This window comes from Lytechinus variegatus, chromosome 13 (assembly GCF_018143015.1).
Source record: "Lytechinus variegatus isolate NC3 chromosome 13, Lvar_3.0, whole genome shotgun sequence".
Lineage (NCBI taxonomy): Eukaryota > Metazoa > Echinodermata > Echinoidea > Temnopleuroida > Toxopneustidae > Lytechinus > Lytechinus variegatus.
In genome coordinates this window covers 22,919,245-22,945,157 of record NC_054752.1, presented here as the reverse complement: position 1 = coordinate 22,945,157, position 25,913 = coordinate 22,919,245, and the positions used below count along the sequence as shown (strand labels likewise).

At 36.8% G+C, this 25,913-nt stretch overlaps 1 protein-coding gene across 1 annotated transcript in view; it reads right to left on the bottom strand.

The window, feature by feature from the left end:
- Nucleotides 1–25,681, bottom strand: part of LOC121426275 (autophagy-related protein 9A-like) — a 33,643-nt gene extending 7,962 nt beyond the window's left edge. Inside the window, exons 1-18 of the mRNA XM_041622515.1 lie at nucleotides 25,622–25,681; nucleotides 18,255–18,575; nucleotides 17,569–17,612; nucleotides 16,854–16,918; nucleotides 16,097–16,237; nucleotides 12,742–12,877; nucleotides 12,257–12,359; nucleotides 11,592–11,691; nucleotides 11,104–11,153; nucleotides 9,571–9,655; nucleotides 8,271–8,411; nucleotides 7,439–7,501; nucleotides 6,515–6,589; nucleotides 5,548–5,657; nucleotides 3,271–3,311; nucleotides 2,709–2,843; nucleotides 2,054–2,233; nucleotides 131–214 (exon numbers count right to left, since the gene is read on the bottom strand). Of these exons, the coding sequence (XP_041478449.1) occupies nucleotides 131–214; nucleotides 2,054–2,233; nucleotides 2,709–2,843; nucleotides 3,271–3,311; nucleotides 5,548–5,657; nucleotides 6,515–6,589; nucleotides 7,439–7,501; nucleotides 8,271–8,411; nucleotides 9,571–9,655; nucleotides 11,104–11,153; nucleotides 11,592–11,691; nucleotides 12,257–12,359; nucleotides 12,742–12,877; nucleotides 16,097–16,237; nucleotides 16,854–16,918; nucleotides 17,569–17,612; nucleotides 18,255–18,357 (1,656 nt within the window). The 5' untranslated portion in view covers nucleotides 18,358–18,575; nucleotides 25,622–25,681. The remainder of the gene's footprint in view (nucleotides 1–130; nucleotides 215–2,053; nucleotides 2,234–2,708; nucleotides 2,844–3,270; nucleotides 3,312–5,547; nucleotides 5,658–6,514; nucleotides 6,590–7,438; nucleotides 7,502–8,270; nucleotides 8,412–9,570; nucleotides 9,656–11,103; nucleotides 11,154–11,591; nucleotides 11,692–12,256; nucleotides 12,360–12,741; nucleotides 12,878–16,096; nucleotides 16,238–16,853; nucleotides 16,919–17,568; nucleotides 17,613–18,254; nucleotides 18,576–25,621) is intronic.
- Nucleotides 25,682–25,913: the final 232 nt, after the last annotated feature.

The window sequence follows — 25,913 nt, the reverse complement described above, 5'->3', positions numbered from 1 at the left end:
CATACACGTAATTTCCAGAAGATCCCGCACATAAGGAGTTGGACGTACATATTTCATAGAATTGGAAAGGGGTAAATAAATATCCCATGTTTTTTCAATTTCCAATTTCACCCAGGAGCTGTATACTTACAGTGAAATGCATGAGTGATAGTTCTGTTTTGCCATCTTCAGCTTGGTTGTATTGGTTGGCATCCGTGTTCCCACCAGTCATCCACTGAAAAAAGCAAGCAAGACATTCATTAAAGCTACACGTATACTCAGCAAACACTAGCAACTCTGATACCTAGGGTATATATGTTCAGACCTGCTAACCTCTGGGAATGAAAAATTGTATTATGTGATAGAAAAAATGTGTTTTCCTCCTCAAAACGGTACTTCATTGGTTCTTTTTTTTTTTTATCTGTATGCTTAATGAGTGCAAGGTGTGAGGGGTGACTGCTGGGTTGGTGGGTGCAGTTGTTTGATTTAACGTGTTTATGGTTGTTGGATGAATGAGTGTGCTATGAATGTGAATGTGAATGTTTTTTTTTTTTTTTGTAAGAGATTGTTTGTCGGTCCTATTAATGCATAGCTCCAGTGGGGTTAGCTGACCCTAAGTTCCGCCTGAGCGATGGATTTGAATAACCAATTCCATTGCCCAGGTTGAATGGTGTTGTTGAGGGATTGGCATTCCCTGGCTGGAGCTGTGCATTGAACTTGACTGCTCGCTCGTCCCCGGACACCCTCCTGTCTTTAGTTCTTTTGTTACTTGCTTAAATCTATGTTTTTATTGTTTGAATTTGAGTGGCGATGTTTGTCAATGGGCATTCTTCCACCACCACCACCTTTCAGTCTTCTAGTTGTTCTTTTGTTAAGTTGCATTATATTCTCTTAATCATGTCAAGTTTTGATGTTTTTAAATCACCTATTTATACATGTATATACCTATAAATTGTACACAATTCAGCCTTTTGGCTGCAACGTGCAATTATTTTGAATAAAACCTTTTCAATTCAATTCAATTCATAATAAAATACGCACTGCTATGCAGATAGCAGGCCTGTCAACATTTGAAGGAAAAAGAGGAGTCCCAATCGGGCCACGCGTGCTCATCGCGGTGCTAAAGCTGCATGCAAGCTAAAATGCGCACTGCTCTCGCAGATGGAAAAAAACATTGAAACATGTGTTTATCTCACCCCGGTTTTAACAAAATGATTGAAAAAACTATAAGTTACCTGAAATTACATTCATCCAATAACCACATATGTGTAAGTTTTATGAAATAGAAACATATAGCATACAGCGGTTTTTTTTCATCATATTTTTTAGAGAAAAAAAACGTTCTGTTGTATTTTGGTTGCAAAAACATACTAAATATGCCAAAAACGTACTGGTTGGCAGCTCTGTATGTTGCATTATTATAGACCACTGAAGAGACTTGGATAGGGAGTTGCACATTACTTGATACATAATACACTTTTAATATCATAATCATTGTTGTTTCATCATTATCATAAATATCCCTATTGTTATCATTATTCTTATTATAATCATGATAGTTACTATTTTTGTTATCAATTACATCATCATTATAACAATTTGTGTTTATGATTATGAGGATCATTAAAATGATGTCAATATTATCAAAATTTTTATTGTTGTTTTATTATCATGTTTATCAATATTATTATTATTGTGGGGGCACCAAGATCTAGTGGTTAAGACTCTCGTTACTCAATCTGAGGGACATGGGTTCGATTCCCAGCCATGGCATGTTTTTCTTCAGCAAAAAGAAATTAACATTGTGCTGCACACAACCCAGGTGAGGTATACATGTATGAGGACCCGGTAAGAAAGAATTCCTTGAATGCTTCATATGGCAGCACAGCTAAAGCTGGGGTAATAATGATAGCAGCACTTTGTATCCTCAGCCAAAAAGCGCTAAATAAATCGAGCTATTACTATCATTATTACCATCATAATTACAATCATTGCAATGTTTATTATATCAATTTAAACTTATTTCATAGGGTTGACATAAAAAAAAAAAGAAGTATATGATTCTTTGTCTGACCTTGGGATTTCCATGGGTCCTGATGTCCATCTGAGCAAAGGAGCAGACATCCCCCACACCGATGACATCCACTGTGAAGTTGCGATAGAAGTCAACGATGTCCACAGCTCGTGATCTAAGCTTGAAGATAAGGACGTATGGAGTGACGATGGGACTCAGGAGCTCCTCGAGGAAGTAGACCTAAGACAATAAGAAAAAAAGATAATACTGATAAAAGGAACATTATTTCATGAACATCATCAATAATCAATTTACTTACAAGATGTGTGACATTGCTGCCCCATACATTGGGACCTAAAAATGACATTTCCATTCCCTAAATTTTCCATAAACCCAAGCCTATCTGTAACTTTAAGTAAGCTCAGCTTCTGATGGGTTCATGTGAAAAAGCGGACCGAGAACGTCATTAAAAACACCTCTACAGACATTCTCAATCATCATCACCATTATTAATATCTCCTCTTTTATCCCCACCAAAATAATCCTCATCACCACCATCAAAATCATAAATAATAGCCAATGTCACCACTCTAACCACCTGTTATGATCTCCATCATCAGCCACCATTGATCAAGAGCATATCATTTTACTGCTTCTCTAAGAAGTATTAAGACTATACCAACTTTATACATATGGTCTGATCTCTTCAACTTACCGCTTTGTACTGGAAGAGCTGGGAGAACTCGTCCCGGACCTTGTAAGTGTGGGCCTGGCCTTTCCAAGAGTCAGGGATGTAGTGGATCTGGGCTAGTATACTCTGGATCAATGTCTCCGGGCACCAGATCAGGTTCTGGGTCGACAAAGATGTTGAAAAGGCATTGGTAAGAAGCATGAAATGTGAAAGAATTATTGACAAGTCAATTCTGAATCAGGATTTATTTTACCGAGTATTGCAGTGGATTGGAAATGACAGAACCATTCTGCTTGGTTCCTGCTCAATGATCTTGATTGGTCATTTAGCGATCGATTGCATATATTTGTGTAAAGGAGCCCAGAGCTCCCATGATACAAAGATGTATGATCAATTACAAGTTGATTATAATTGTTTGATACTGAGTATAATGCACAATAGACACATGCTATAATGGTCTTAATAGGCCACTGTCGTTATAAGATTTCTAAAAATTGTGCCTTGTTCCATTTCAAATACTTGCAGGATAATGAATAACGTTGTGTTAATTAGGAATTAATGCCAATCAACCCCAAAATATACTAACCTCATCTGGTATAAACGTTCTGCATATTGTAACAGCAACTCCTATAGTGAAGAAAGAAAGGGATTTTAAAACATGATAATTTAGGATGATAAAAAAACATGCATTATAGTGACTTTAGCTTTATAACCTTTTGACTGAAAAATTGGATAGAGCTATTAAAACAAGTGGAATGCCTCTGGCCGTCTCACCTGCATCACGCGATTCAACATAGCAGCAGTGCTGACTTTGAAAACTACTATAACTCACACAAGATGTTCAGTGATACTTGGTTACTCTTATTTCCATGTTTTATGAATTAGACCAATACACTTACAGAGATAGGATGGTAATTCAACAAATACCCCCAATGTGGCCAAAGTTCATTGATCTCACATGACCTTTGACCTTGATCATGTGACCTGAAACTTGCACAGGATATTCAGTGATACTTGATTACTCTTATGTCCAAGTTTCAGAAGTCAGATCAATAAACTTGTAAAGTTATGATGGTAATTCAACAGATACCCCCATAATGGCCAAAGTTCATTGACCTTGGTCATGTGACCTAAAATGCGCACAGGATGTTCAGTGATACTTGATTACTCTTATGTCCAAGTTTTATGAACTAGACCAACATACTTTCAAAGTTATGATGGTAATTCAACAAATACCCCCAATTCGGCCAAAGTTCATTGACCCTAAATGACCTTTGACCTTGATCATGTGACCTGAAACTTGCACAGGATGTTCAGTGATACTTGATTACTATTATGTCCAAGTTTCATGAATCAGATCCAAAAACTTTTAAAGTTTTGATTGTAATTCAACAGATACCCCCAAATCGGCCAAAGTTCATTGACCCTAAATGACCTTTGACCTTGGTAATGTGATGTGAAACTCATGCAGGATGTTTGGTGATACTTGATTAACCTTATGTCCAAGTTTAATGAACTAGGTCCATATATTTTCTAAGTTATGATGAGATTTCAAAAACTTAACCTCAGGTTAAGATTTTGATGTTGATTCCCCCAACATGGTCTAAGTTCATTAACCCTAAATGACCTTTGACCTTGGTCATGTGACATGAAACTCTAATAGGATGTTCAGTAATACTTGATTAACCTTATGGCCAAGTTTCATGAACTAGGTCCATATACTTTCTAAGTTATGATGTCATTTCAAAAACTTAACCTTAGGTTAAGATTTGATGTTGACGCCGCCGACGTCGCCGTCGGAAAAGCGGCGCCTATAGTCTCACTCTGCTATGCAGGTGAGACAAAAATCATTGGGCCTATCGCATTTATTGTGCAATTATTTTTCAGCCAGTCAGAATGGTTCATGGGATACTTGTGTTTGGTATAATTAAGAATTGCATACAAAAGCATGGTTTATACAAGGTCCCATGTGCAAGTCAAGCTCGGTGTGCACTCATAAACAAACATGTAAAGGCCAGCGCACACCTTACGACCATACTGGTCGCCAACTCGCTTGCGACTGAGTGAGGGGAGATGTGACGTCACAGCTCTTGTCAGCTTGAGAGTCGCAGACCGGTTAGAGACAAGTCACAAGGAAAATCGGAAGGATTTGGCATGTCGAATCCTTATCACTGGATCGCAAGCTCAATCCAACTTCCAGCCAATCAGACAGTAGAGTTGCACGACGCGTGTTATGATAAATAACGCACATACACAGTAGTAAGCGCACTTTCTCAGTTGCTATGCCAAAAAGCAACAAGCACATGCGTGAGTCGCAGATCGGATCGCAAGGTGTGCGGTGTCGAGGCTTATGAATACCTTGCGATTCATCTCCCCTCACTCAGTCACAAGCCAGTCGCAGACCAGTCGGATCACAAGGTGTGCGGTGGCCTTTATACAAGTGGAAATGGTGTTGTAGATGTGGTGGCTTTGTACCAAACTGCTTACAGGGTTGGATGGTTGTAAAGTAAGCAACCAGAGTACCGAGGGCTAATGCTCCTCTAAGAGGGACCTGGTAATGATGATGGATGCCTTATCGAGGGGCACTGGCAAACTGATGGGAAATCAATCCAGGGTCACTAGATCTTGAGACCTCTAATCACGTCTCCTCAATGTGAAATACCATTATACTGAAATAATAATATATGAATTTATAGAGCGCAGAAAATAATCCATAAAGTATATATTCTACTGCGCTTTATGGGACTCCTAAATTGCTTGTTATAAATTAAATAGACGTGTTTTGAGCTTTGATTTAAAGTTGTTTATACAAACACGTTGTTTCAGACATGAGGAAGGGAATATGCATGAGTATTGTTTATACCTAGTAATGTGACGGTAGTGAGGACGTGTTCTACTGTCAAGACGTCCTCGTCGATGACGGTGAGGATGATGAGGACTGCTAAGATAGATCCAGCAAAGAAGGCTATGTTCCTGTAGGATAAAGAAATATGAAATAAATCAACCATCTCCATAGCCAGGGTTTTCTACTAGGTTCAATCTCTTCTCTTCCCCTCTAATAATATAGAATTTGTATAGCGCACATATCCACCTTGCTAGGTGCTCAAGGCGCTCTTATACTATCCCGGCTAAGCTAGTCTACCTATTCCAGTGCGCACAGCTTTTTGAGGAATTGCTTCCTGCCAGTAACCATTTAGGGGTTTAGTGCAGCACAATGTGGGTAAAGTTCATGCGTTAGAAATTCTTAGGGGGTTCAAATCCCTGAACCCCCCGGCTAGGGGCTTGTAAACCATCCCAGTTTTCATCAACTTGGTCTACTAGCAGAAGGCTTGAGCACCTAGGCAGCTCAGCTAAAGCCGGGGTAATAATAGCAGGGCCCGCTGGTAGAACAGTTTTCGAAACTGAAGTGGCTACCCTGGGTAAATATACCAATATCATTATTATAAGGTCTAATTACCATTTGGTCCAACTACCACTTCATCTAACTGTCAATTAGTCTAATGCACAGAAAGTATAAATTCTACTTCTTCTACTTATTATTTTGCACTTTGTCAAATGAAATTTTGGTTCACATATTAGACAAAACGGATATGACTATCGAACAGGCCCCAGATCTGAAAATTTATCATACTGATGTGAAAAATGTAAAGGTCATTTTAATTCAACATCATTCCTGTGTCTTGTCTATGCATTTGCTTCCAAAATCAATGAAATAAAGCTCAAAAATTAAGAATCACATTCAGCTCTTTGAAGACAGCTCACCACTGCAAGCTGTGAAGCAATTCATTGATCATTTCAAGAAATCAACTTAAAACAATGAAATGACTCACTGGCAGATGATTGCAAGCACATTGGATGTGAATGCATCCAGGTACTTCTTAGCTGGTTTGTAGCCTCGGTTCAGTCTGAAGGAATAATCATTTAGGGAAAAAAAAGAATTATTGGCAATTAATCAAACTGCATTGATGAAACAAAGTATTAATGTTTTGTGCAATTAAATAAAATCAGGATATGACTACAAAGTCAATGGTTCTCAATAATTTTTTTAATACCTCTGTATCAAGTGAATAAAACTCGGGGCGTTTTTTAGGTCAAGTGTCCTGGCTTTTAAGCCTTCTTTAATGGGGGCATGATTGTTCTGGATCCAATTTCCTAAAACCTCAGGAAAAAGAGAACTGTTAAAAGCTACTGAAATTGTGGCAATATGATTGGTTAACAGCATTTTTATCGTAAGACAATGACATTTGTTTCTGAAGACAAGCTTTATCAAATAAGACCACCCGTGATCTTTGTGAGAGAAGTACTCCTATTGTTACTCAAACTGATCAAAATATTCACAATAAACGTCATGCGAACGTCTTTCTAATGCAAGATTTGGTTAAGTATCAAGTTTTATAATTTGCTACTGATTAAAGGGGAAAAACATGGTAACCATGAAAACTATACTGAATGGGACTATGGGATGTGTTTTCCCTTCTATGTGTTTCCAAAATCATTTTGGAGATTGAGAATTTTTCATGAAATTATCTACTCGTTGATACAAAACAGAAATTTTCATCAAAATTGAGATATGCATCCTTGACAGAGCAATGATGATATGCACTAAACAATCAACTGACTTATGTATAATCAGAAAAGGTCACAGAGCAAGAATAGACTAGGCCCTTGAAAGAATTTCCTAAGTATCTCGGAATCAGTCATCAAGGTCTATAGATTTGCTTGATGACTACTTGATCTATCTTGTTTTTCTTTACCTTGCTTGGAATTCATGATCTAGTTCGTTGAAGTGCCGTAGGTACAGCCGTCCATACTGCGACCTATAGGAGAGAGAAAATGTTAAAAATAATTGCAATATTTTATCATTCTTAATGGAAGTGTATGTGAATACACTACATCAATATAAATCATTTGAAAGGTAATAACGTTTTTTAAGTTGGAAACAGCTTAATAGTTTCTTCCTTCAAAAAGACCCAAGACTCCTTTCAGGGCAGGCTTAACAAACTGAAAAAAATATTCTACCTACTAAAAAAAATCCCAGCCATGGCGTAATTTCCTTCAGCAAGAAATTTATCCACATTGTGCTGCACTCGACCCAGGTGAGGTGAATGGGTACCCGGCAGGATTAATTCGTTTAATGCATGAGCGCTGAGAGGCAGCTCGAGCTAAAGCCGGGGTAATAATAATAATAACGTGCCTCGGAATAGAATATCTCTAGATAGATGGCGCTATATAAATGCCTATTATTATTACTAAAAATACCAAAACACATTTAGATAAATAACTAACAATATATAAATTGTTTTCAGCATTGTCCATGAATAGGAATCAGAATATGAGCCAGAAGATGCATTGCAGGGGTACTTTAAACTACTGAATAAAAGTAAAACCTGAAGACATAACTGTACAATTGTGCGTATGGACAGACAACCATCTTTGTATTGAAAGCTATGCTTGAATACTTTAACCTTGCAATGTTCTTCTTTTTTTTCAGTCTTTCTGTAATTTGCTCTGAAATGGCTTGAACATCTGATTAAGATGGAAAGTGCATTATATATGTATATTTTTTTTCATTATTTATGGTTTTACCATTTCCTGGCTCCTAAAGTTGAAGGATCTCTCTTGATGAGCTCTGCATAGCTGAAGAATGAGTAGAGGATCTGCCAAAGGAAGATGAAGGGACTCAGGACCAGGTTTGCCAGACCTATCCACAAGATATGCTTTGATAACCTGCAAAGATTATAAACGAGACAAAGGTTTAATAGGGAACTACACCTATTATTTCAAATATTAGTACATTGCATAATTTTGTGAAAATTAGTCTTTAGAATATATCAAAGAGCATGCATCATGCCGACATTGTGCAACCCACAAAATTCCAATTGCAAGGAGAGAATTACCAATGAAAAAGAGGAATTTCTCCACAAGACCTTTAAGCCCAGACTTAAAACCTCTGAGAATGAAAAACTGTATTCAGTTATCCTTAAAACTGTATATTGAAACATTGACCCACAAATTGGTCAATAAAGCAGGTGGGCGTTTCATGAACATTTTTGTCTGGCAAGTTGTCAGATCTGACATCTTTCCTTGATTCTGATTGGCTGAATGGCATTGTTACTATGGTAACTGTCGGATAAAATGGGACTTGTCGGATAAAACGTCCGACAAGTCCTTTCATGAAATGCTCCCAGATCCCCAAGTGATATATCAAAGAGGAGAATGTATGCATATTTTCATTGGTCTTTTAAAAACCCTCTGAAAATTCTCCAGACACATAATTTGGGGGGGGGGAGTATGATATATTCTTTAGATGGCAAACCTGCCAACCTCTAGGAATGAAAAATTTATTCTGTGATTAAAAAAAACTGTATTTTTCCCCAAAAAGTGTCATTCATGATAAAATGCGTGGCGCACTCACTCATCACAGCGCTGAAGCTGCATACAAGCTAAAATGCGCACTGCTCTTGCAGATGAAAAAAAAACCATGGAAACATGTGAATATCTCACCCTGGTTTAACAAAATGATTGAAAAAAAACAAGTTACCTTAAAAAGTTTTATGAAATAGAGACAAATAGAGATGATTTTTCTCAATAAATTACGATTTTACAAAAACATATTTTATAAAGACAACACTTCCTGCCGTATTTCGGTTGTAAAAACGTACTAAATACGCCAAAAATGTACTGATTGGCAGGTCTGTTAAATGGTTATAGTTTTTCACATTGTGGACCATGCACTAAGTGTTGCATTAACAACTCAGGAAATCACACAAAAAAATCATAAATGCTCGCTTCTGATTGGTTTAAAATCAACTAGCGTTTGATTTTAAGAGTTGTGTTTGACTGCTTCCTTTCTGAAACAGTACCAATGAGGTGAGTTCATACTTACTGTCTTGCTAGTTCCTCTCTCTTGGATGATCGTTTGTATTCATCTTTCAAGTGCCAATAGTTTCTGAACGGGGCCCACGGACCCCCTGATTCAAATTCAAGAAAGATAGAGAAATGGTCATTATTTACAAGGAATAGGAGGCTAAAAATGTAGACATGTACATATCACTATCATTTATACGCACATTGTCAGAGAAATGTACTGAGTCATATACACTTGTTAGCCACTTAATAACAACTAATCTAGGCCAATTTATATTCACTTAATGCCCATTCCCCTCAACAACAATTTAACAAAATACTTAAGTTACATAGTTCTCAAACAGATGCAGTCAAATTATCCTTTTCACATCTTAAAAAAAGGAAGTTTAAATAAAAATGTATGTTTTTCAAGAACCATGGATTTGGAAAAATCTAATACAAATACATAGGAATCACTCTTAAGTAGTAGGTCAACATATTTCATATCTTAAATGACTGTAGAGATATGGGGATCGTTGTGGAAATAACGGAGGGATGGGAATATGGGAGGAAAGAAGAGAGGGAGGATGCGAATGGGGATGGAGGAGAGGGTAGAAGGAGAGGTGGAGGAAGAGAAGAAAGGGGTAGCAGACCTGCCATTCTTCTACAACCCAAAAAAAGTATTCTTAGAAGGAAAAAAAGTATTTTTTGACAAAAAAGATAAATTTCTAAAATTTGGCTCAACATAACAATCGCCAGCCTGTTGTAGTGAGATCGGTGAAAAAACCATGTGAAATGACTCTACTTGAAAACTTGATAATTCCCCCCTTTTAATCATGTTGCTCTTAGGCAAGAATTTACTAGTTCTTTTCATGCATCAAGTTTCTGGCCCGACAGTGATTTTTACTGGTCTGGGACTGTCGGACCGTCGCTAGTGTCACATGCTGTGTATAATACATACTCCATGAACAGATTTCTTTTTTTAAGTAACAAATCACACAAAAAAAGTATTGGTGTATTCATAGCAAAGAAGAGGTATAAATACTCTAAAAAGGGAATTTTTGAAGCTGAAAATCAGTATTTCGGTGAGGAAATAAGTATTTTTAAAAAATACCATAGGACCACACATACAACTGAAACTTTAGAAATCAGTATTTTACATGAAACTATAAGTATTCTCACTTTTCAGTACTAAGTACTGAAAAACAGTACTACTTGGCAGCTCTGTGTCAGGGGTAGGAGGAAGGGGGGAGAGGGAGGTAAGTCGAAGGAGAAAAGAAGAGATAGAAGGGGGGAGAGGGGATGAGAAAAAGAAGGAGAAGAAATAGGAGAGGGGGGCGGGAATGGGTGGAAGAGGAAAGGAGGATTGGGATGGGGGTGAAGGGGGGAAAGAGTGGAAGGGGAAGGAGACGGAGAGTGGAGGGAGGAAGAGAGGAGGAAGGGAAAAGGGAGAGGGGAAAGGACAAGGAAAGAAGAGAGATGAATGGTAGGAGGGAAGAAGTGGGAAGGGAAGGGAGAGAGATGGGGAGACAGTGAACAATTGACTAGACTTATCAACATCAAATCAACTCACAAAATAGGATCATCTCTAAGTTGTACTTCAATCCATTGGTGAGAAAAACTCTGCAAGAATGAAAAGTAATACAAAATAAATATCTTAATAATAAAAGAAAGAATCTGAATTATACAATCATCAAATCAAACAGTTGTGTGAATATGTAAGTGGAGATTGTAGTGCCAATTTCCATAACATAAATATGCCAGAGAGAAAAGTGTCCTTGCCCTAGAATTTTTTTTTAATCCAAGGCTGCCATATCTTGACTTTGGATAAATGATATACTTCATAATTCCACATGGGACGGAGACTGACTTACTCATGCAAAAAAGGAGAAGCTCGAACAGCTATCACGGCGTATAACAGAGACCCTTCCCTGATATGTTAATCTGAGCCGCAAAGTCACATATATTATTGATATTGATAACAACTTACATATGTTATTGATAACTTAAATATCTTATTGATAAAAATAACTATGAAACAGGACCCCGGGTGATACTTACACATCTCCTAAGAAAGGCGGATGATGATGTAAGGGCAGTAAAGACTTATTCACCATGGCAACCATGTAATTCTTAAACCGCAATATCCTGTGATATATATCTGCATAGTTCATAAGACAATACAATCAGGTTTAGAGTGGTCCACACGCACATCAAAATGTGAATAGAGACAAAATATGGATGTTACATTTAGCTGTAAAAGGGGTAAACAAAAAGTGAAGGACAAGCCATTATGCATTGAAAATGACTTGCCCCTCTGAGCAAGGGGAGAGGGTTGCTTTCACAAAACTATTCATTAGGGTCGGGCTCGATTACAAGGTTACTGATCAATTATGTAAGTAGTTACATTTTTTTTGTAATTATATTTGAAATTTTGAAAGGAAAAGTAATTGTAATTGAAAAAATGTAATTGACTTCAATTACTGTCAATTACAGTCAATTATTTACAATAAACTTCTGAAGGTTTCCATGGCGAAGTAGAATAGTGTAGTGGGTTTCACGGTACACCATGTATCTTTCTTGGGCAAGTGTTGATCCTGAAAAGGACCACCCAATCTCGACGTTTCGACAAGTATGTTCTTGTCGTCCTCCCAGTTTAGCTCCCAGTATGAGCTGCAAAAGGGATTATCATTTCTTCAAGGTTCAAGGGACCAGACCATACTTACCCAACTCTGTCAGCTCTGCCTTGTGTATACACATCCTCTGTTCCCTTTGGACCTGCTGAACTCTCTTGAGGACATCATGCCATGTCAGATTCACAAGGTCTTTCTAAAAGTTGGAGGGGGGATAACAAAAATCTCTGCAATTAATGGGTGGAATCTTGTTCATGGAGAGGAAAATTAATCTCATCTTTATAAAAATACTAATGCTATAATGAAGGTATCAAAAAATGTGTGTGTCTATCAGAGGCAGCAGCACGGAACATTTTCCTTGGAGGTCATGGCTAGGATTCGAACCAACGACCCTCTGTTTGAAAGGTGAGAGTAAGAACCACTAGACCACGACGCACCCACAGGGATTGAACAGGGGTGACCAATTCACCTCACACTCGCGACAATCACCCTTAACCCCTCCTTTCACTCTGCACAATTCAGTGCGTTCTCAATCGTCGAACCAACCCAGACCATCGGTTAGAACATGCCATACTCACCGATGAGATTTTGAGTGCTTTTGTGTAGAATGATCTGATCTCCCAGAAGTGGAATGCGTTATAGAGTACCCTTAGAAGACGATGAAGCCAAAAGATGCCGGCGATGATCAGACAGATCACAATCACGCTAGACGGACTGAAATAAATATAGTGTAAAGATATAAGAAAAAATTGTCAAGATATTGTAAGAAAAAAAGTAACTAACATGTTTAATATGACCTCTTGACTTCTAACAATAATGATATTTGCTTAAATCAAATAGCACTCAGGGGGAAAAAAAAGAAATATGAAGGGGCTCAGGTCAAAGTTGCCCTCAAAAAGCATCCAAGCATCAAGAGCCTTGAAAAAAAAAAACAGAGCCCCTAGAATTCCCTTTAGGGTCCAATGTAAACTGTAATACAATACAGAAGTTTTGGGCTGGTGAACTCTGAAAGTAGCCCCAGAATTTTAAAATTTGATTTGTCCCAGAAGTACCACTTACATGTAAAATATTGAAACAACATCTAAAGTGCTTTACAGATGTAATACTCCAGTCATCATATTCTGCATACCGGTATATCACACACGCAATTCATGCACTTTCTCCACTTCCCAAGGGGCGCTCGAGTGCAAACTCAATGGCTAGGCATCAAGGACGTCAGAGCAGAGGATTCCCTTTAATGTGTGGGGGATGCAACAATAGATGCCCCCCCCATGAACAAAGGATAATCCTCTGCGCTGACTCAGCTCCCATACTAGGCGTACCACACTCATGTAGGTTTATGTATCCTACTACATGTATGGATCATTAAATGCAAAGCAAAATCATGTGCAACTTGTATGACTGTTAACCATGGCTGGTAAAAAATCTCATTTAAAGTTTGTACATGTAAACCAGATAAACCAGGAAATAAACACCATTGTAGATTGTCTACCAGTGAAACCCTATTGACATACATGTACAATTTCACAATCACAACTAGATCAAAAGTTTAATTGATATCAATTGACTGACCCATACATGTACATCACTGACTGGGTGTCTGCATTCTTAACTAATTACTACTGTTTTCTTACATTGATATGTATACAGTGTACAAAGAGAAAAAATAATCTTAGTTCAAATAAAGGAGACTTACACACCCAAGTAAATTGTTTTTAGTTCATTGAATCCAATATTCAATGTTTGTAAAAACTGATCCATTCAAAATCATGTTGGAAGATAAACAGAAATTCACTGTGCCATGGATTTACAATGTACAGTGTACATACAAATGAACAATACATTTATTTCCTGTGTATTAGAATCAATTTTGCACAGGAATGAATGGCTTATAGAATGTGATCTTCAAACCTGTTTTTAACTTTCTCACTCTCCCTTTTTATTTTATTTTTTCTTCATTTTTTACAGAATAAAGCAAATATGGCAACTATCCAAGGTAAATTTCATGAGGTTAACAAAATATTGTATTTCCTCTTTATCTTCATTGTTTCAGGTTTTTAATACATACACCACTGGCCATTACAGACCAGACAATCAGACATCTGGAACACATTGTACAAAGGCAAACAATACAACAGACTTAATCATTGTAAAAAAGTAATGGTCCAATTGAAATCAGGCCTATATACATGGAGGACAGCTTTACAATCTTACATTTTTACCATTATATCAGTGAATTTTGCAACATCATGCACCTATATGTACATATACTTTAGTTTTAATGATAAATGTCAAGTCCACCCCAGGTAAATGCTGACTTCAATACATAAATAACGAAAAATAAAACTAGCATAGTGCTGAAATTTTCATTAAAATCGGATGTAAAATAAGAAAGTTATGACATTTTAAAGTTTCGCTTATTTTTCACAAAACAGTGATATGTACAACTAGGTGAGTCAGTCGATGCTGTCCATCACTTGCTATTTCTTTTGTTTTTTTATAGTTTGAATTATACATTATTTCATTTTTTATAGATTTGACAATAAGGACCAACTTGACTGAACCATATAGTATCAAACAATGTTACATGTAATTCCACATGTTCAGGGAGGAATTAATCGTTGTATCACTTGACAATAAGGGGAAAATTAGAATATTTCATATTCCATATACTAGTAATAAAATACAAAGAAATAGTGGGTGGATGACATCATAGTCTCCTCATTTGCATACCATCCAGGATGCGCATATAACTGTTTGTGAAATAAACCAAAACTTTAAAATGTCATAACTTTCTTATTTTACATCCGATTTTGATGAAATTCTCAGTGTTATGCTTGTTGGATTTTTCTCTTTTTATTCAAATCAACTTTTTGTTGGGGTAGACTTGTCCTTTAAAAAATAATAATAATCAGAAGAATTGCTTTTAATTATTGTAAACATTTTTTTTTCCACTGCACTTTCCTTGTACTTTTGCATGTAGAACTCTTCCTTTTGATGAGGTAGTAGTCTTTATACAAGCTTTGCCTCCAATTGATCCTCCTCCTGACATATTTCCTATTAATATCCTTGTACGAATTAAATTCTTATTCAACCTTATTCAATTGTAAGATATTGTATCAAATAGCAAGAGACAATAAAAACATCCAAATCTGAGTCTTGATATTTCCACACATGTACATGTACTCATCAAACTTTACGACAAAAAATGTAATGATTAGCAGAGCTACCAAGTACAATGCGTGAGACTCACGCGTTCAGGGTCCGTCTCACGATCTCACGCATGGCACCCATTTTTCTCACGCATCAGGACCCGACAGAAAAAAAAGAGAAAAAGTAGCATTCTTCGCCAGATTATACATGGCCGACCGCCTTCGCGTCTAGCCCGGCACGCGAGACGAATCGAGAGTGCAGTCAGCGCACAGCTAGTTCATGATACGATGAATCGCGTGCGTGCATCGCATGGTTTTGAAGCACATACATGTATCTCATGCGCTCGCGCGTTGCGCGCGCGCCTTTTCGCAACGTACGAGTGTAAGTACAGAGACATCGAGTCATGAAAATTTCACGCATAACATTTTTTTTAACTTGGCATCTCTGGATTAGTCTACTGGGTCTGGGATAGTTTATAGGGAGCCATCACTTTTGAAGACAGATACCTCTCTCATGATGCATCAACTCCAAGGCATCATGATCATCCAGTTCTTACGACTGGGGATGAATCAGCATTGCGTTGAGAATACTATATGGCACTGAATTTTCATCAAGCGATAATTTTTCAATATGTCCTGAAAATCGTAACAATTCATTTGAGGATGCAAACACTGTTGCACCTAACAGTAAAGATATACTATTGTTGTCGACTAGTAGCCACTAAAGCATCTGTCGTCCAAAATGAAAGCTCCTTATCAATACAAGCAAGGTAAAACTTACTTCTTGGCACACTGTTCTAGTGGTATGATAGCATCTGGAATGGTGACCTTTGCCCCTGAGATTTTGTCATCTTGAAAAAGTACAGAGTAGTCGACACATTGTAGCAAGAAGAGGGAGAAAAAGATGATGAACAGGAATTGCCTGCAAAATGAAAAAGAAACATAATATCACATATTTGTTCCACATAATTTCATTTGAGTTCAAACATTGCTATTTGTTATCAACAGTAACCTGTGAGTTTGAAAGTTTATGAACTGGTAACTTGCCAAACATAAAGTTGACTCTCTATATTGAACGACAGAAATATATTAAGTGGCACGACATTCGCTCTTGTGCTTTGTGTTCAAATTTCACGAAAACATACTTTCATCAAAATGGACCTTTTTTAAAGCGATTTAAAAAGGGCGAGGATTCATCATGACTGGCAGTGATGCAAAACCATAATATAAGCAATGTGTGTCAAATATAATGAAGGTATTCAGCATTCTTGTTATTAAGTTGGTATGTTGTCATGGTTGTATAATGTTTGGGGGAGGGGCTCAAAGGCCAGGCTACTGAAAGTTACATGCACTAATATGCTCATTATTATAATCATTGTCTATCTTTGAGTCGAACAAGTCATATCATTTTCTGAAAATTTTGTTAGGTGGGCCTCGAAAAAAATTTGAGAGTCAAAGTGGTCCTCGAGTAAAAAAAAAGGTTGAGAAGCGCTGATGTAGAAGATCCTGGGAGATATTGCAAACTGAATCGTACTTACACTAGTTCCAGGAGTTGGGCAAGCATCATACACAGGTATCCATTCCTCTGATGATAATGGTAGACGTGCATAATGTGGTCAAGGAGGAATTTCATCAATGAAATTCATTCTCAAAACATACCGGTAAACTAAGAAATGATACATGTACATGTACACAATATGGACCATATTCTGAAGTCAGGTTTTCTCTGCTAAATTATGGGAAGCCAAAAGTATTAAATTGTTTATTAAATTGTATGTTTACTGTGCTCATTCCTGATTCATCAATGGTGAAGACAATCATCTACTTATACTTCCTAGACTATTATGACAATTTTGAGAGCCAAATGAGCTAAAATATGATATCTCTACCATTGGTGATTTATGTAACAATTGGCTATCCATACTTAAACAACAACTTTAAACCTGAGTTTAAGTTGAACCCGACTTCAGAATACAGGCCTATAAGCTAACTTGTTAATTTGAGATTTACATAGTCTTTGGTAGTGATCCCTTTCAAAAACACAACAATAATTTGCCATTAACTTTCATCCCTGACCATGATTTCTTTTTAACCTTCACCTGTCTAATATCATTTTCTCCTTTCACACACATCGTTCTAAATTATCGAGGTTGGATCCCCCTTAACAAGATCTTTATCGTACTCCATTTATCACGAGTGTAATCAGCACATCTGCTTAATAAAGAAAATGAGAAAAATTCTCGCAAAGGATATTCTTGTGAAGAATTCATCTAGATTCTCGATGTGATTCCAGCGTGCTATAATGAAGAAAGAGAAAGAGGGAATGAGAGTGACAGACTCAAACAAGGGTTATATACTCTACACACTACACAAAATATTCACTGATATTTATATGAATAGGAATATGTGACATGAACACAAAATGGGATCATTACATTTTAAATTAATGAACTGCTCTACTAAATCCTTTTTTTTTATTCAAAACAGCTTGAAGTAAGACAAAAGTTTCAGTTTACATGCTTACATATCTTTTACTTCAAAACAGCAAGGATACGACTTTAAAAGTTACTTGCAAAGAAGGAAATCATCTACAATGGGTTCTTTTGTACACAGAAAAATGTTATGGCCAAACTCATGCTTCAACGCATGAAAATTGCTACTTTTATCTGAAAAGGTGACATCTTTCATCCCTGTACAGTATTTCATTGGTTTTTATTTGTTTTCACTAATGCGAGCAAAGCTGAATACTTTGACTAGAAATCACATGGAAATTTGAAGAAAGAATGTATATATCTGGGCCCTGTGACACAAAGTATAAGGATTGATCATAGGGCTGTTTATTATGCTTGATTTCATTGTCCATTATGTGTAATCAAACTTGCAAATCAATTGTAAGATCAATTGCTAAAGCTTTGTGATACTGGTCCCTGGTACTGTACCTCTTCCAGAGTCATGCACAACGTGGAGCATGACGTCCCTATCCTCCTGTGCGTCGTCCTCGACAGTCTCCAACCGTCTATACTCTGTTTGAAGGGCAGCCATCTTGGAGGGCTCCCTCTACGGTTCTCTCCTTCCGCGCAAGATTCAAGTCTCTCTGTGTTTCTTTTGCACATTCAATTTCACAGGATTCAATTTATTATGTTGATGTTGATGAATGCTTGAAGGTTTAGCTTAGAATCATCCTGTAGTGTAGGCTCTACCCTGTCATCTCATCTGGACTTGCTACTCAAAACCTCAGGCTCAGCCTTGCATGTGCAGGTCTGCACAAAAGTAAAAAAAAAAATAAACGAGTGGAACGCCTCTGGCAGTCTCACCTGCATTACGCAATTTAATATAGCAGCAGTGCTAACTTTGAAAACTACTATAAAATAATCATTCACAAAAACATCATTCATATAATGACATAATACCACGTTCATTGACCATAAATGAAATTTGAACGGTGAAGACTTGTCAACTACACCTGTCCACATTTCATTCACTCTATCCATAAACTGTCAAAGTTATGATGGCAATTCAACAATTACCCCAACATGGCCTATTAAAGCAATATTGACTGGCCTCAGGGCGATACGACATATATCGCCAAAACTAGATTTATATCGCCCGAGTCGTAGATGAGGGTATTATCAATTTAGTGAGGACGATATATGTCCTTTCGCCCCCAGCCCAGTCAATATTGCTATTATTAACCAAATCACACATCTAGATCTAGAGCAAAAATCGTTACAATTTAGATATTTTACATTTTTAGAATGAGAATCTAGTTTATCATGTTGAGCAGACTGGGCCTCTGAACTTTACCATTGTGACGTAATTGAAATGATGCGTTCCTGGCCTAGCAGTAGAGGCGCATGGCCAATATGGGAGACTCTCTCCAATAGGGGAGACAATCTCCCACATTGGAGACTTGCTTTGCAAAAGAACAAAAGAAACAACACCAACAAAAGTGTAATTTTTTCCACCTAAAATTTTGTCTCACTGAGGTCAGAAGCCCATTTGTTTTGTGTGTGGTTGACAACAAAATCCTTATCAAAACAAAAGTAGACGGTGAATTTTTAAAGTAGACGGTGAAAAGGGGTAATTTTACATGAGGAATCTGCCTATATCACATTTTTATTTTCCGCCAAGGTAAATGCAGCAAATGTAAACAAAGAATGTAAACAAAGAAACTGGTTTCCAAAACTGGAGACTGTCTCAGAAATTGGATACCCAAATTATTTAAAAAAGTCTCTGATATTGGAGATAATCTCTCTCTTGGGAGATAGTCTCCCATATTGGCTACGCACTCGATTTATCATGCCAAAAAATAATATTTCCTGTGCCTCAATTTTTAAAAGATGCTCAAATTATGATAGGATAATATGAAATTAAATCGAATGTAACTCCAAAATTCGAAACAATTGTGGGTTTTCTCTGCATTTAGAGATTAACTGCAGCCCATGTAGAAAAAATTGAAGAGGATCGTTCGTCACGCTGCAGTCACAGTTCCACACACAGACAGAGTGCGCATTTGCCATTAAAAACTGCATGCGCGATGAGTGGTGCATAGCTTTAGGACCCCCGACCATACAGGGGACTCAATGGCCATATGTTTATGTATTAACATCGGATAAAACAGGGAAGTGAATTTGCGCGACAGCCGAGGTAAGTCACTGTTTTTGTTCCATTTAACTTGCTTTTTCCCTGTTTTTTAGCAATTAATCCCAGAGGTAGGCCTAATATTTATTTGCATTTCGGTCGCCTTAATTTTCAACATTTTTATTTATTAAAGAAAAAAATTGGAAGAGCCCCGACGGGGGGATTTTGCATTGCAAGTCCCTTAATGGTGGCTGCACGATAGCGAGCCGTCTTTGTAGTTGTACAGGAGAAATAAAAAAATAAAATGTTAAAAAACTCCTCGAAACAGACGGCTGCCAGCTGTCTACGTTAGTAAATGATTTTTACTCTCTAGAAGCCTCCTGGCTACCCGTGGTCGTGGATAAAAAATTGGAATTTTATTGACCGTTCGTTTGATCCCAGGTAACATATGTCAAAGTTGCCCTGCTCAGATGTCTGATACGGTTAATAATTATTGACCGTAACTGACCTTTGAGTCTGACCTTGGTTTTGTGACCTCACAGGGGATGTTCAGTGATACTTGATTACAGATTATGATATGCCTAGATCTAGGGCCTAGCCCTACTCTATTAATAAGTCAAGATCAAGAAAGCAGTCATTAGACTAGTAATTACTAACTTTTAGGCCTAGTCAACAGATTTACAGACATGACAGAACAGTCAGTAGATCGACGTCTACACACTCTTCAAGTTCGGCTTACCTTTAGAATCCAATGTCATGAATCGATTACAAAAATCTCTAGATTTTAAAACGAGAAAAACAATGGATACGACGTACTTTTTCAGAACTTTATACTTAATAAGTCTTTGAGACAGAAGTGGATACATGGATACACATGGATACGAGGATACGTGGATACATGGATACGAGGATACGCGGATACGTGGATACGAGGATACGCGGATACGTGGATACGAGGATACGCGGATACGTGGATAGGAGGATACGAGGATACGGCCGGGCATCTGGGATATTTGTGGAAAAGGGGGAAAGGAAGGGAGAGTCCAGGGTGACCAGATTTCACAAAATGAAATACGGGACAATTGACAAACGAAGATCAACAAAGAAGCCCACACAAAGTGTGGGCTTCTGAGAATCCATAGTATAATTATAAGACTTTTGAAAAAAAAATATAAAGATTAGAAGGGAAGGTGAACGAAAGAATGAAGGAGAGAAACAAAAGAGATGATTGGGAAGGAAAGAAAATAAAGGAAAACAGAAAAAATAACAGAAAATTAGAATAAAAGAAGCCGATGAAAAAAATAATAAAAGAGATAAAAAAAGGTTTCCGTCATTCTTTGAAATGAATGTAGAAAGAAAGAAAGAAAGGAAGGAAGGGAAGATTACTTAATGTCTGAAAGACAAAATAAAGGAGGGAATTAAAGGGGGAAAGGTGAGAAAAAGAAGGAGGAAAGAAAGAATGAAGGAAATAAACATGTTTCCTTCATTCTTTGAAAGAAAGAAAGAAAAGAAAGAAAGTAAAAAATAAGGGAAAAGAATAAGAAGGGAAAATAAAGAAAGGAATAAAGAGTGGAAGGGAAGAATGAAGCTAGGAGGAGAGAACGAAAAAAGAGAAAATAATGGAAGGAGAGAAAGAACGAAAAGAAACAGGAGACGAAGAGAGAAGGATGCCAAGGTAATTATAAGGAAAGAAAGAATGAAGGAAATAAAAAAGTATATTTGATAAAGAAGGAAAGAAAGAAAAATGAACAGGCAGAGAGAGAGAAAAGAAAATGTCTAGGAAAGAAAGATAGATGGAACAAAAAAGGCAAGCAGAAAGGATAGGGTATACATAAAATAAAGAAAAAGGGAAAGTTCAAACTTCAAGTAAACAAAAAAATCCAATCATCTAATAAAAATTATAATTTTATTTGGTGTTTTTTAATGTATTTTCAAAATTTTAAACATAAAATGTTTTAAAAATGAATAAAATTTCAAAGTGAAAAATATTGTCAAACTTAAAAATTAGATGAAACATCGTGCACACCAAGACTCAAAACGAAAGCTGAAACAATTAACTAGATCTATGAAAAGTCAATAACATGTTCCTCCGATTACATCTCCAAATCATTAATCTGAGAATCCATAGTATAATTATAAGAATTTCCCGCTGATTTTGTGATTATTTTGGTGGAAAAACTGTCATGTGAGATGTTTGCACCATTGAGAATTTGCTTCGATCCTCCATGCCTAGCTAGTAGCCTGCCACACACAGGCAGGAGGCCAGTTCGTTTGCAATGTATTAGGTTAGCAAGAAATCACCGCAGAACTTGCAAAAGTTTACAGTTATCGATTTAATTGTTGTCTCTGCTTCGTCAGCTGTTGGTTATTTAATGAAAATTCGCCACTTTTAAATGTATTAACTACATTTTGTTCAATATTCTGAAATACGGGACAAATAGGCGTCCCGGGAAGGGTTATTTGTCGGGACGCCGGGACACAGGAGCAAAATACGATTTCCACACAAAAAACGCGCTTCGGACTGATTGTGTATATACAAAACGTGATTAAAATATGACATTTCTGATCGCAATAGGCCCTATAACATATTTTTATTCGCGCTTTGCACTCGAATCACTAAGTTTAGTCAGATAACATTCCTCTTCACCACTTCAAATAGCGCTAAGAAAGTCATGTCTTTTCATAAACCGGTCACTTTATTCAATTTTTATCTAGGTATAAATTCATGAAATATTAGAAATTACATTTAATAATGAAGAATTAAGAATAAAACGAGTCATATAGGACTAATACTTATTCGCATTTATAATCAGAACGAGACATTCACATAATAACCAACCAATGAAAGTCAAATCCAATTTGTGCTCAAAACGAAATATTATATCAAAGGCGTCATTGCATGCCGATGTTCTGTTACAAATGCAGTTCTAGTACTCCATGCTCTTTTGAAAGTCTTCTGGATGTATAAGTAGGAAGATAATTTTTTTTTTAAATAAGTAACTTATATGCCAATGATGCAGTATCTCATTCACAAAAAGTTTATTGCACTCCCTTACTTCTTATTCCTATTTTTCTTCATTCTCTTCTCCCTCTTTTCCTTTTCTCTTCATCAAGTTCATTCTTTCTATAATTTTTGAAAAAAAAAAATTATACAATGTATGCCATTCATGCAATAACTCATTCACAAAACTTTATATTCACATCTTTCTTAAAAAATCGGACAAAAAACAATTTTGAACTATTAAATCTCTAGTTTTAAGTTAAAAATGATAAATAGAACGACTCATATTAGATAATTCATAATCAGAACGAGACATTCACATTGACGAATGGCTAAGATACACCCAGGGAGTAGGAATGACTGCTTAAATCCGATGACCGAATCTGTAAGTGTTTAAGTAAAATTGGTTCTTTAGCGCTTTTTAAACAACGAGATAAAAGCGCAACAAGACATAGCCCTGAATGAAATTAATTTGTTTAAAAAAGGGATTGTGATGTAGGCCTTATACGATGTGTCTCGTTGCAATCACAAGCAGGACGGGGTGAAATTAATCGTCGAATTGTAACCATGTCAAATATGTCTCTATGCGACATGTTTTGAAATTGATTGGTTATTTCAATATAACCAAAACGTCTCAGTGTGGTATATCGTTCTTAATATCCCCTTTCTTACTATTTTGTTGTTATCTGTTGCTCGTGTCTTATTACTGATCACTGAGCTGTACATGATTGTAATTGGTTTGCGTAATATATGCAAAAACTTCAAAAGGCATAACTTTCTTATTTTACATATTTTTTTGATGAAATTGGCTTGTTACTTATTTTTCTACTTATTCAAATCAATAATTTTTTGGGTATAGACTTCACCTTTTATAAGCTGCATATTCGTATATGTTATTATATTAGCCTTTACTGAAAAATCTATAATAATCCAAATAGTTTATTTATGTTTTGTTTACTGAAATCAACTTAATTAAATAAAATCAATTCTAAAAAGGATTAAAATTTATAGGTCAAATTGTAATAATATGGGCTTAGGCAATTGATACATGTTTCGCTATAAAGAGAGCAGCCAATTTGGAACAATTCACTAAAGTACCCTTTTCTATCTTTCCGAGAAAAATACAAATTAAAAACGATGTAAATTATCTGGCAGAAAGGGTAATTAGGGTGTGTGATATATATGCTTCGTTCTAAAAGTTCTTTTAGTATCATGTACTTCTTTATGTGCCTTCCATGTTCTAGAGTATCAGGAACTCCTTGATGTTCCTTCATAGTACCAATTAAAGTATCCACGTATCCGCGTATCCACGTATCCAAGTATCCATGTATCCAATAGTATCCGCGTATCCACGTATCCAAGTATCCATGTATCCAATAGTATCCAAGTATCCACGTATCCGCGTATCCACGTATCCAAGTATCCATGTATCCAATAGTATCCAAGTATCCACGTATCCGCGTATCCACGTATCCAAGTATCCATGTATCCAATAGTATCCACGTATCCACGTATCCGCGTATCCAAGTATCCATGTATCCAATAGTATCCAAGTATCCACGTATCCACGTATCCGCGTATCCACGTATCCAAGTATCCATGTATCCAATAGTATCCAAGTATCCACGTATCCGCGTATCCACGTATCCAAGTATCCATGTATCCAATAGTATCCAAGTATCCACGTATCCGCGTATCCACGTATCCGCGTATCCACGTATCCAAGTATCCATGTATCCAATAGTATCCAAGTATCCACGTATCCACGTATCCGCGTATCCACGTATCCAAGTATCCATGTATCCAATAGTATCCAAGTATCCACGTATCCAAGTATCCATGTATCCATGTATCCAATAGTATCCAAGTATCCACGTATCCACGTATCCGCGTATCCACGTATCCACGTATCCATGTATCCAATAGTATCCAAGTATCCACGTATCCAAGTATCCATGTATCCATGTATCCAATAGTATCCAAGTATCCACGTATCCGCGTATCCACGTATCCAAGTATCCATGTATCCAATAGTATCCAAGTATCCACGTATCCAAGTATCCATGTACATGTATCCATGTATCCAATAGTATCCAAGTATCCACGTATCCATGTATCCAATAGTATCCAAGTATAAGTATTCATATCCATAACATAAAATTCTCCCAGTATCCCTGTATACATATCAACGGGGATTCATATCAACGTATATCATTCCTTAACCAAAACATAAACATCATCAACATGATTATATACCTTTGCACATGTCCTCCATCACGCGCCCCCTCATTGATCCCTTCATAAATCTTCCCTTTATAAGTCCTCTCATTATACATCTAATATTGCTGCCACTCTCTCTTATACATCAACCCCCGGGCATCAACCATATTGGACAAGTCGTGTACCCGTACTCCTTACGGGGCTATCCCCCCCCCCCCCATCCTTTATCCATCTCCCTATTAATTCGTTCACGAACGTAGAGGGCGACAAAATTGCTATCATTGCACAACGGCAGCAACAATTAGGAATAGGAGGTTGCTCTTGTAATCGATTCATGACATTGGATTCTAAAGGTACTCCTCAAGTTCAGTTCGACAAACGATTCAACTCAACATGCTCAGCCTCAAGAATCAGTTGTCAATGTTATGAGTTCAGTACTTTTAGAGTACAGGGATATACCGTATAGATCTAGATCTACTTGCCTGTGTATTTAACGAAATTTACAATGGAAAATCCAGTCTGTTTAATGCACTGTCATTCAGATAGGGCGATAAACTTCCCCGATCGAGACGGTCGATGTTTTTGTTTTGGTCTTCAATCAAGAATAGAATTCTTGCTCAATCTGTAAAATAATATTAAATTATGTAATATTAAATAATTTATAAAATTTATTCATACATAAAAATATAAAATAGAAGTATTTAGTTTAAAAATATATTTCCATGATTTTTTTGCCCATTTTGAAACAAAACATATTAATAAAGTGATTACAAATAAGTAAAATGAACGAGGTGAA